A 12760-nucleotide genomic window follows, 5' to 3' on the forward strand; every position below is an offset into this window, starting at 1 on the left:
CGAAAATTTCAGAAATATTTTATTCCCACTTTACTTCCAAACACTCTTTAGAATACACTCATAGTTCATGGTATCTTATACATGTATCATGGTATCATATTCATGGTCTTCATGGTATTCATGGTATATTCTTTGTATCATGGCATCATATACATGTGCACGTTGCCTGAATATATGAGGTGCCCTGCAACTACAAACAGCTCAAAATGTGAGACCACTGTGCGGTTATCAATGTGTGCCATGATCATTATCCCAACCAGGACTTTCGCTTTGCAGCCGCTGTCGTGAACTTCACGTGTTGCTAACCTCTCGGTCCTTCCGCTTCATTCTTTCTTCCACACGTGTTTGGCAAAACACGCGTCACTAATAAAACCAGCTAATATATGCGACTTCCTTCCCAAAGTGCGGCTACATCTGCAGATATCGTTTATGTTACATGCTGGAGGAAAAGAACGCTGAGTCCTCGCTATGATTGTCAATATTCGGGAGACGTAATCGGGGTGCTTCTCTCCACTCGTTATCACTGGGACGCAAGCTTATTTGACAAGGCATGATAAGATATTAACACTGAGTAGTGGCAACATAATATGTCAAAACTATTGGTTCAAGCCAGAATAAGGCAGCCATCCAGAAAATCCGTCACTGAAGTACCTTTGTCCTTTTTCTGTGTTGTGCAGTTTTGTGAACTACTTTGTATGCTTTTATATGTCGCACTGTCTGGCGAACCAAATGCGAAAAGCACTATTCCTGTCATTCACGCAGCATTGGGGCAATGAGAGGAATCATGGCATTAGAATCGCGCATGGAACAAGTTTGCGTCGTGCACATCTGAAATCGAAAGTACATTATAGGGTGTGCGAATATACGAAAATTCCGAACGAAGAATCAAATTTGGCATATTTCAAATATTGAGGATCTTTCAAATACTTTTCGCATGATCGACACCAACGGTTCGACAACTAAAAAAAAAAACACGTTGAAAACAGGAACGAATAATTTTTGTAGATAAAATAATTGAATTACAATAATGCATGCAGCACATGTAATCAGTGGGGCCTACTACTAACAGTAATGGTTGATGTAAGTTTCTCCTCCCCCAATCTCCCACAGCCTCGCTAATATGTGTTTCATAATATGACGCTACCTTAAATAAAAAAAAATGGCCCCATATCTACATGTGTTACTGCAAATGTCGTTGAAAGACGATAGTCTTGCGTGTGGAGAGAGGGAGCAAAACGTTTATTTGATGTTCTGCGCGAGAAAATGGGTGAATTGTATTCCGGAAGCGCGGAGTTAGAGTGTCTCGATCAATGCAGCGAAGACGAACGAGTGCATCAAGGCACGTTAGACCCGAGCGCCATCTGGCAGTTATCTTCGAAAACGAAGGAAGGCGTGCGCACCCGCGGAGAAAGATGCACGCCTGTCTCGGAGGCGACAAGGCGTAGAACGCAAAGCGACGGGTAGGTACCACCACCATGTCGTCTTAGCAAAGCGTTAGAAACACTTGCCTTTTTCAGCATCACGTGGCATTGTCAGTGCAGCGTGATAAACGCTATGGTTCTCAGAACAACTTGTGTGTGCCTTCTCTAGTAAAAGGGCACACATACTAAACATCGAGGTGTTGTTGTGGTGCTCGAGATATGCGCAATAATTGCTCTTTAATTGACAATCGCATAAGTATGAACGCTGAAACTTGAGAAATATTGGTGGGCGCTGCGGGTGAAATTGGCCGTTTGATTTATCCTTTGGTGCTTTAGGAAGATTGTTATCGCGGGCAAACAGAGAAACAGACAGACAGACAGACAGACAGACAGACAGACAGACAGACAGACAGACAGACAGACAGACAGTAACAAATGGAAAGGTCACGCGAAACACATCGAAACGTGCCCTGTGTTCCTCACGTTCAAATGACGCACAATACGTACTCACAGGTACAGATGCACGCGAATAAGCGTCTCATTTGTTACTTCGCCTTGTCTGGAAAGCGCGCGCTTTTCGGAAATGGAGACTGCAATGATTGCAATGACCTTTGTGCGTCCGGTAACTGCAACATAACTGTTCCAGGCAAAGCCCGAGGCCAGCCAAGGCGTACGATTCTCCCCTTCTCGCCACCGCGAGATAAGGGCGCGCGAGGGAGCGTCGCTCCCCTTCTCTAAGCCGGGCAAAGTACGCGTGGAAGATTAGAGCGGGCACCGCCGCGCGATGTGGCGACGCGCGCTCATTGCGCCATCTTGCTGGTAATGCTGAAAACACAACCCCTCCCCCACCCAAGATACTCATGAGCAGCGGTAAGTGGTAGATATTATTAGCTTGCCGTTTGAATGGTGAAGGACGTGCTCCGGGGTGGCTCAGTGGATAACGCCTCGCTTTTACGACGCAGAAGTCACACTTTCGATTCCGCGCGGGAGTGTATTTTTCAAGATTTTTTTCTTTTTTGCGTTTTCATTTATATTGATACGTATACATATACGGGTCATGACATCGACGCCGACGCCGGCGGCAAAATCCAGCCGAAAGTGCCATATAATTGCTATCGCAATAAAATGGGTATTCGATGGGCTCGAGTACCTGTCACATTCTTCAGCGCTTGCGAATCCAGTATGACTAAAACATACGACTTAGGCTTGCCCTCAGAAAAAAAAGGAGATTACATCACCTAAGGGCAGAGACGCAGCCATAATTTTTTTTCGATGAGTAAAGGGGGAACATTTTCCGACTTCAAGTGTGTTCGTGCGTTCGTTTGTATACGTGCGCCTTATATACATTCACAAAACGTGAAAAGTTTTTTTTTTTCGTTTGTGTATGTGAAGGGGCAAGGATGAACACCCCAAACAACCCTTCTGGCTGCGGCACTGCCTCGAACATTTGCACGAGTTACGCGTTAAATGCGCGCAAAATACAACCGAAGGTGAGAAATGCTTGCAGTGAGAGCAGTTGTCTGGCATTCTTTTTCGCTTCCACTAGAGAGTCTAAGTGTCATCCCTACTATAAGTAAACAGGTGTCGCGAGCAGGATGTTCAGGACAAGGAGTAATGACACTGAAGCGACTGCGCTGCCGCTGGCAGCTCCATCGACAAACATATCACGGATATTATCGTGGCTTCCGCTATTCTGGAGTGGCTGGATTCCCAGCTGCCTGCATATGACGTTGTAATGGTCCACCATGCGCATAGGTCTATTCTCAAAACCTTGCTTCAGTCCTGCACAGAGACAATGTCCGCTCTAACATACAAGCAGGCAAAATGGTGTGCAGAAACGTGCGCATACTCGGCGTGCTCGAAGTAAACATGTTTTCCCGAGAACAAACCTGGACCAGTGGCCAGAAAAATGGTACGCATATCCACGAGCTTCACGGGGTCGTAGCCGTGGCCCCCACCGACTGTCTTGTTCGACTTCGGCATTTGCTTCTCACTCTCCGTAAGGCGGGGCTGCAAGAGAAGCATGAAGTTCGTGAAAAGTGTCCGAAATAAAACACTATGCTGTCCATCTGTCAAGTTTTCAAAGATGTAGACGGTTGTTCTATAAGTGTTCTGTGCTTGCCAATTTTTTTAGTTATGAGTTGACACTTTACAATATCAGTTTAAGTTCAACAGGATGTTGCACGCTAGTTTTAGGCCTTAAGAATTTGCTGTGATCAAATATAGGAGGAGGATAGAGAAATTGTCACGCACGACAAGCCTGAAATTAGTCCATATTTTATTTATAGAAGAAAAGGCGGAGATATCAACCAGGTACACGAGCAGTTTGCTACACGATGAGAAGGAACTTGATGGGTAAAAAAAAAACAAAAGAGTGGTAAGTGCTGTGAGTGCTGAAACCGTGCAGCTTATTTAAGTGTACACTTGCTCGCACAGACTAATATATATTAAAAAGAATGCGGAAACAGAACACTGACTATCGGAAAGCTGTCCAAGAGAATAACGGATCACGCAGGACACCGTTTTCTCGGTGACGCAGATAGCTTGCCTTTAAGAGCAGGTAACCCGGATCAGTAGTTAGCACAATGGGTTGCGTCAAGTACGAATCCTTGAGATGGTACGACTCGGGCAGGTCCTCTCTCCTGAAAACGTTCAGACCCTTCATGTTCAGGCTTTTCAACTTGGCGTACACCTGCACGTAAGGAAAATATTATACGCGGTATGCCAGGAGCCAAACAATGACGTAGTTTGGTATCAACAGCGCTGAAAACAGATTAAGAACATGCTTAATTATTACTACGAATTATGTTCGAGGTTGAGTAAATGTGTTTTTACAACCAGCTTGCGATGGCAGGCGAATAAAGATGCGAAGAGAATGGTCCCCGCGTAGGTATGATGTTAATAGCTCTGAAGCAGATCTGCTTTTCACAACGAACGTAGTCAAATGAAACTATAGAGCACGCTTCAGGGTGGACGTTGCCGTGATTGCGCTTCAGGCATTCGAAGTAGCAATGTAGATCTAACTTGTACAAAGCTACATAGGTTCAAAGTTGGATTCACTCCTAGAATCATACTAATTACCGAAATTTTTCGGAGTACTGAACCGAAATGTATTATTTTTTAAATAACAAAATGCGCGAGAATTACAAATAATGGCGAAACTATTGTGAGGCATATAAGGCAGCAAAAATGCTGAATATGTTCAAGACGCTAACATGCAGCCCTCAATGATGAAGTGCTGCTTGAATCTTTCCGCCCACGTATCGCAATGCAGCAATTCAATTCCATAACGTTGGCAGTTCGTGAAATTCATGTCAACTAGCAAATCACAACTATACACATCCCATGCCCAAAACAAAAGAAGCGTATGATAAGGAGGCAAAATGCATGTCACATCTTCATTATATTTAGATTTTGTAAGTGTTGCCCCCACTGCGAACATCCGAACAAAGCCCATAAAACTAAAACCGCAATAGCAATTTCGCAATACCTGTCCAAGTTGGTCTCAGGATTTTTTTTTATCAGCAAAGAAAACAATCTTGCGCAGAGTTATCGGGCTCACCTTGTCTATCTTGTCGCTGTGTGGTCGAAGCATCGAGAACGCCCCAGCATCGAGCATACAATGGATGTCGTTGTCGTCAATATGTGGCTCGATGTCGATCACGTCGTTCTTATCAAGGCCTGTGTCCGTCATGCCGTGGTCAGACACGACGATGATGCTGAGCTAAGAATAAAGCTATATTAAAGTTTTGTCCATGGGCTATAACAGCTACTAATGCTGTTCATATAAAAGCCTTGAAATAAACTGAAAACGACTATTCCGTTTTGTCTTCACTAAATAAATATCAACTTCTCTTCAAGACATCTCTATACCAACTTTCGTAGCGTCACATATGTGTCACACCTATAGCTTTCGTTACGGGAACTTACTTTCAGTCACTTAATATTTGGTTGCAGCTTTTCTGTCATAAGTTCACTTACGGTTTAAATTAGTACAAATTTTGGTTGCAGTATAATCAGTTTCATTATTCACACAACCTACTTCCTATCTACATTGCCGCCTAGCTACGACAAGTTTAGTTTTGTCAAATTAATGGCACTGTCCTAACCCACTGTAGTAACTAAGGAGAGAAGTTCCAGAAACACAGTGTCTTCAACAGCATCCAATTATTTGATTGGAGTGATACAAGGTCACACAAAGCTACTGTCATTTTATATTTGCTTCAGAAAGGTTAGCTTACCTTACCTGATCACGTATATTATATTTCGTGGCTTCATCGAGCAGATGCTTGAGCAGGTAATCGGCACTCTTGAGTGCTTCTTTGCGCTCCCTTGAGTCCGGGCCATATTCATGTCCTTTCAGAGAAGTACGGGTCGAATCAGTTTTGAGAAGTTTTGTCAGTGACCACCTCATGTTGAAGTGCAGCCAAGTTGCGTCTTAGCGAGGCTATGTTGCCCCTCAGAGCGGGGCTCGGCGCACAACCACTCACCTGCCGCATCGACGGCTTCGTAATAAATAAGCGCAAAGTCGAGTGCGTTCTGTTTCAACTTCCTCACTGCCTCAGAAATTGCCGCTTTAGTGTCCCTTTCAGCCGTAGGCCACTTGCCGAAATTTCGATAAGGAAAGCATATCGTGGGCTTCACACCTCTTATCTCCACCTGCAAAGTTTGAAAGATTTATTTCATTGAATTTTTTTCCCGTACAAGATTTCTTTGTGGAACTCTATCTAAATTAGTTCACATAAAGAATAACCATACATTAATTAAATTAAATATGCGGAATTATATATTTAGACCGTCTAGGGTTATTGACGAGTACTTATATGCATGGCGTTCGTGGAGACGAGATGTGGGAGCACGAAGACAGCGCGAATGAGCAAAGAAATCAATAAAGTTAAGGTTTACGGAAGTCGAACGAAAGGATGATGAAGTGCGGGTGAGGAACTACGGGGCTCACCTGGCAACCATCCCAATAGTACATGCCGGTGCGGAGTCCGTTTTTCTCGGCCGTCACCCAGACCGGCTCCGCGCGGTTCCACCAGTGCGGGTTTGATGCATTTGGGTGGGGCGCCATCAAGAAGTAGTCATCGTACTTCTCGTCGTACATGTAGTTATGCACGAAGCCGTGCTTCTCCGCGTACAGTCCTGTAGAAAAAGTAGGAACCAAGTTCAGTTCTTAGATTAGCGTATACAATACCAGCGAAACTATGCGCAACATCAACCGACTACAGCTGCGTCATGGTATCAACAGCGCTTCATTCCTACACTTTCAATAACGCTCCGTTTACCTACGTCTGAGGCATTTGGCTGACTTCCATACCCGTAGGAGGACACCGTTTTCAAGCGCATCCTTTCATTTACAAACGTATATACGCGGTGGTATATGTCATTACCCCTGTTCCATGCGTCACCTCATATTTGTGTTAAACCAAGCCTACTCGTGTTTTCGCGCCCAGCAAGTGACTGCAGCGGCACTTTCCCCACTTTCTCTTCGTGCTGGCTTTGCGACTCGAGGCTCGGTAAAAGTATAGTTCTCGACTCTCCTTTCAGCTCGTACAAAGACTCCGGCATTTTTTGAGAACTGTCAGCGTTCTGACGTTACACCCCTGCCTACGTCAGCTCTATCTCTAAATATTTTTTAAACTTCATGTTCATACCGGGCCTGCGTAAAACACGCTTAAAATGTGCCTGCCATGCTTCAACATAAGCTACACCTTGCGCGCGAGAACAAAACGACGACACAGAGACAAGAAGGACACGAAGGACATAGCGCTCGTGTCCTTCGTGTCCTTGGTGTCCTTCTTGTCTCTGTGTCGTCGTTTTGTTCTCGCGCTATTACTATTGTCATGCCATACCAACTAGCTCAAGCTGCCACACTACACCTTCCCTTTGTGTATCTGAACTCGAGCGATTTTAGGGCGAAAGCCTTTAATGTCACATGCTCGCGTTCGTTCGTCCGTGCCTTGGAACGGTGTCGGCTGTGGTATCTCTCCCTCCCGTTCTCTAAGAAATCACTTGAAGGCACAGAGGCGCATACGAACAATTGCACCACCACAGCTGTGACCTTTTCTTCTCACACTATCTAATTAACCACGTGAGTGGTGAGACAATGTTAAAAAAAAAGACATAGTCTAGTCAGTCGAATGGCAGTCTTTCACCGAATACACTTCGAAATTTACAGTGTCCTTCCCTTTTTTTCTTCAGTATCTCAGCCATCCTTTTCTGCTTTTTCTTTTGCATACAGCAGTGCTGCCACGACCCGATAGCTGTTGCATGCCTACATTGTGAATACATTGTTTTGGTAGAAGCTATAGCACGTCTAATAAGGGTGCATTGCCGACCTCGCCCACCATATTGAAAATGCTCTGTTTCGTGGTTTTATTTTTTTGCGGAACTTATGACTAAAGGGGCGTTATTTTATTTGAAAGTACCTATAGTTATACCAGAACAAAGTTCGGTACTTTTGATGTTTGGTGTTCTGCAACCCAGATTCTAAGTAGACGAGACTTTTTTATGTTTTCGTACACCTTAGCCAAGCAAATAACGATAATTGGCGTGGTCATTACACATAAACACCGCTAATCCGTTGAGCTATGAAATACTACAAATAGAATGTAGGAAGAGTGGCAGAAAATAATTTAAGGAGGACATAATTAGTTCCCAGGATTACACCACTGATGCTCGAAACATTAGATTTTATAGATCGTGTACGCATGAAAGACATGCACTGTGGAGGCTTTGAACATGAAAAGCTGAATTTTCTGAGCAGCTATGCTGTGGATATGATCATTTTGTTGCAGTAGTATACCGATGCTTGGAATTCACGGGTGGAAGTCGACGAAGGCGGCGTTTAGTTCATGATTCCTGTGTATTCGGGTCCTTTTGCCTTTTTTTTTTCTGTAAAGTAAAAATATTCTCAAACAGAGATGGTAGCCGATACTTATTCGTAACGCAAATAAATCATACTATATTTTATGAATGCGTTAGGGTTCTTGTGACACTTGTGAACTTAAAGTCGGTCGATGCGCGCGACTCTTCCACTTACCAGGAATCGCGAGGCAGAGTGTCTCTTAGTGTTTGCACTCGTAACACCACGACAGCGCTGCCCAATTTTATCCGGGCCACAAGTCTGAATGAATTTCTGTAAATGTATTCTCCGCGTGTGCGGCTGTGTGCGTCTTGTGTTTATCACTGCATGCATCATAATCATCAACCAGCACCTGCGTGTAGTAGCGTGTCGGGCGAAAAGCCAGACAAACATTTACAGCTGTTCATTAAAAGAATTATTCCTGTTACTTTCTCTCTGTAGCAATGTAACCTCAGGGTGCATCCGCATCGCGCAGCTCGTAAAAAAAAATGCCGCCATATCCACGAAGTGAATGATGATGAGTGGGCGAAGCTCCGGAGGTAAACCTGGTAAACCATGAATCCTCCGTACATTTTGCCCACTCGATTTTATTGCAACGCTCCCCCTAGCGTACGTCGCCGCACTATATCGAACGATGACACGCGCCATATGTGGCATCATTCCTATTTTATAACACCTCGCATCTTTCATAATCAACTACACGTACCGCCGTCTAGTTTATAACACCTCGCATCTTTCATAATCAACTACACGTACCGCCGTCTAGTTTATAACATCTTGCATCTTTTGGACGGACGGACGGACGGACGGACGGACGGACGGACGGACGGATAGATGGACGGATGGATATGGCTGTACCCTTTAGATCGGGCGGTGGCTAGCGTAATACTTAGAACTGAATGAGAGGTGGCTACATACAGGGGACGCACAGCCCACGCCTTAAGGAGCTTCGCTCCTAAAACATACAATATTGCATAAATGGCACGAGACGTATTTTGAGCGACTATTACAGAGTAATAGCACAATGAACTTACAATAAAAGGCTTGGCGAACTCGGATTGTTTTATTAACTTCGTTTCATGATGTGCTAGAAGGTGGGAGCTTAACCAGAGTCTCTTTATCGGAGTTTCCAACGAAAGAAAGCTTACAACGCGTAAGCGTTTGCACTGTTAAGTGTTACTAGCAGCCAGTTCTTACAGAAACGCCTTACATTAAACGTTTTCAGGTCATTTAGTAACGCGCTCATTACAGTTTCGTAACAGTAACGAGTAACGTACAAGAGGGATGGATAGAAACGCGTATACAGGGCAGCACACTGTTTTCGTCATGTTCTGACCAATTGGTGGCAATAAAAAGATTCTAGAATGGTATTTGATTTTGTCATAAATGGCTCTAGCGGTTCTTTTGAAAAAAAATGCGAAACTGCTTGAAAATAAATGCGAAACCACTGAGAATGTAGATGTCGCATGAATGCGTTACTTTTCATCCCCTTCGTACTTACTTTGTTACTTTTCGGTAAATTGACGTGTCTCGTTACTAGTTACCTTTTATTCTAATTATCCCGGGAGTCATCCACAAAAAAGTCCGTCTTGTAGGCACCACACTTCCAGAGCTATTCTGAAGTCGCAGTGGTGGACTGCGATCGGCCAACTAGATGTTTGCAATAGGAGTATCTCCTAATAATGTGTCCATAAATCGTCTCTTTACAGCAGCTCGACAGTTAAGATGTAGAGCCGTCACTTGAATTCTGTCAGCTGTAGTTGTGGGCAAGTTTTCCCTGAAATACCACAGTGTCGTTTATCAGTACCGTTGTCAAAATAAAATTTGCCCCTGACAGCAGTTATACGCTTGTGGTAGTCGTGTTGAATTCCCGAACGAGCGGTGCCGACCTGCAACGCCTTCGCATCAACAATTAGAATTTTCGCGGGAATAAGTTAGGTTAAAGCGCCAAAAAGAACTTTTGCTGCAAATATTTTTTATGGGGTATGCACGTTAGGAATTTTTTTATTGTTATAAGATCCATGATTTGTTGGATAGCAAAAACACTGAGTGACAATCCTTGCATATATTCCGCGACACGAGAGCTTTTCTTTCCAGGGAGCATTGATTATGTCCATGACCATGTGCCACAAAGTTATAATTCATCAAATGCGATTCGACAGTAAACATTAGGAGACTACATTATTGATGAAGTCCACGAAACTTGTGCAACGCTTTTTAGTAATTCAGCTGAAATCGCCGTTTTCAGTGCAGGTTTTACGTGACATAGAAGCATGAGGTTTATTAAATTATTTTGGTTCCTACAAACGAGGTTACAATAATTTTTTTATTATTGAATTAGTGGCAGAAGTAACGTGCGTTACTTTTTTTGCCATTTTTTTTGCCATTGTAACGTGCGTTACAACATATTTCGCCATTTTTTTGTAACGCATACAACATTGTCGTAACAGCGAAACACAGAGCGGGAGTTTGTACTCGGAAACGTGCTTAGCGAAGTACAAAAAGATAGTTTCCAGAGTACCAAACCCAAAGAAAAATACTATTTCTCGTCAGTGTCTGCTAGCGCTACGATGCCTTTCGATCCATTTAACCAACTCACCGGTGACAATGCTGTACCAGTTGGGGTACGAATTTGTCGGCATGACGGGCACCACGTATTCGGCCTTCACTCCCGTATCAGCCAGTTCTTCGAAGCCCGGCAGGTGCGGTTCCTCCAGGTAGTCCCAGCGCAGGCCGTCGATCAAGAAGAGGAGAACCCGCGGGCGACTGACTTCCGCTAAGAACAACGCATGACACTTGCAGGTACCCAATGCGGAGAGCAGTAGGACGTGGAGTCCAAAGTCAGCGAGACCAGAGAATGCGACTTCGCGTGGCGACCTTAAACTCGCAGGGCCCATCTTTCTTTAACGCCAGCGATGAAGATGTACTACGGAAAGTTGTCTAAAAGGCACGCGTAAGTGGCTACACTTAGCGACGTGTAGATCCTGGTTTGGGAACTCGGCAAGCAGAATTACGTAGCTAGCTGAAACTTCCAACTGGAAACTTCTGTAACCGGCAGTCCGATCTGACAAGTTCACGCGGCTGCGCCTGTCCTACGCTCGTCATAGAAGAGAGCTGCTGCTCTTGCGTCGGCAAAGGGTCACGCTCCAGGGAGGCAAGCACAAAGGTTCCGTTTACACGAGGCATTTGGCCTTAGCCCCTCGACATTTGAGTGGCATCCCGTCAAGTATGACGTCAGACGTGGTGGGACTCCACTGCCGAGCAGCTCGTGTGTTTGGTGCAGTGCGAAACTATGCCCGACTTGCCCTGCTCTACATTCAAAGCAAAATATTCTCAGCGAATCTTTGCAAACTCTGCTGCCCTTTGAGGTAGCTCCTTGGGTTCTACTGAACATCACATACAGAAAAAAAATTCAGGCAGAGAGCATAAAAGGAAGGAAATAAACCTTTTGCACCAATGTTTTTGACATTCTCGATACAGGCCGCGCACTTAAAACAAAAACAAAATACTTGCATGTATTGTAAAAAAAGTTATTGTGCCTATATTTACGACGTTGGAGGGCTAAACGAGTTTCGTCTGCATATATTTGTCTCCTAAGACATTGTTCTGCCTGAATATTAGTGGCGCCAAAAACACTACACTGTAATGACTAACTCCGTTCTCTAGTGACGCCATTGTCGACTCCCCACGCAAGTGAAAAACGACGAACGCATTGACGTAGCCTGTGGAGGGAAGGAGAGGATAAAAGAGAAGAAAACCCCTCTCCCACCCGGAATTCTTAAATTTAGCATGAGGACACGTACACAAAAGTACTGACAGTTGGGCGAGTTCATATTTATTCATCATTTAATGCACAACACTAGAGGATGAAGAAGAGACCGAAACAATAGGAGAAGATATCTCAAGCGTTGTTTCGATCTCAGCATCCATGTCTAGTGTTGGGCATTCAATGATGAAGGATGATGGATGAATTCGCACATAGAAACACAAGCACGAACATATTTGAAGTGGGATTAACACACTCTCCCCTACACCCTTACAATGGCATAGCCGAATTTTTTTTTTTTTTTTTGAGGCAAGGTAAGCTGGAATGGGGGGAGGAAACGCGAATTTCTTCTGGGAATATTCGTGGGTGTGTTTGTATGGGTGCACGGTAAATACAGATACAAAATGAAAAAAAATTGGAGTGGCAAAAAAAAAAATACACGCCCCCCCCCCCCCTCCTCACAGTGAGATGTGGCGTGCGACCAGCGTTTGTGAGTAGATAGGATTCCACTCTGAGCGCAAGAAATAAGGTTATGTGCGCAAGTGCGCAGTGTAAAAACGTTTAAGATTCGCGTCACAGACATTTTATAGGTACTGTTAATCCGAAGCCTAGGTTTTCTGAAAGACGGGCATAATAGAAAACCACCTTAAAATAAGTTTTATTTCACAAACACACACATCATACACTCTTTTCTGTGCTCAAGTT

The 12760-nt window shown here is 44.2% G+C and overlaps 1 protein-coding gene across 1 annotated transcript; it reads right to left on the minus strand.

Moving 5' to 3' along the window:
* Positions 1-2713: 2713 nt before the first annotated feature.
* Positions 2714-11367, minus strand: LOC119171564 (glycerophosphocholine cholinephosphodiesterase ENPP6). Its single transcript, XM_075892360.1, has 8 exons — positions 10889-11367; positions 6379-6566; positions 5912-6080; positions 5668-5777; positions 4984-5145; positions 3970-4113; positions 3311-3431; positions 2714-3203 (listed from the first exon to the last, which is right to left on the minus strand). The coding sequence occupies exons 1-8, from the start codon at positions 11184-11186 to the stop codon at positions 2989-2991; spliced, it is 1407 nt and encodes a 468-aa protein (XP_075748475.1). The 5' UTR covers positions 11187-11367; the 3' UTR covers positions 2714-2988.
* Between the last annotated feature and the right edge of the window lie 1393 nt (positions 11368-12760).

The sequence above is a fragment of the Rhipicephalus microplus genome, chromosome 4 (genome assembly GCF_043290135.1).
Source record: "Rhipicephalus microplus isolate Deutch F79 chromosome 4, USDA_Rmic, whole genome shotgun sequence".
In the NCBI taxonomy this organism is placed as follows: Eukaryota; Metazoa; Arthropoda; class Arachnida; order Ixodida; family Ixodidae; genus Rhipicephalus; species Rhipicephalus microplus.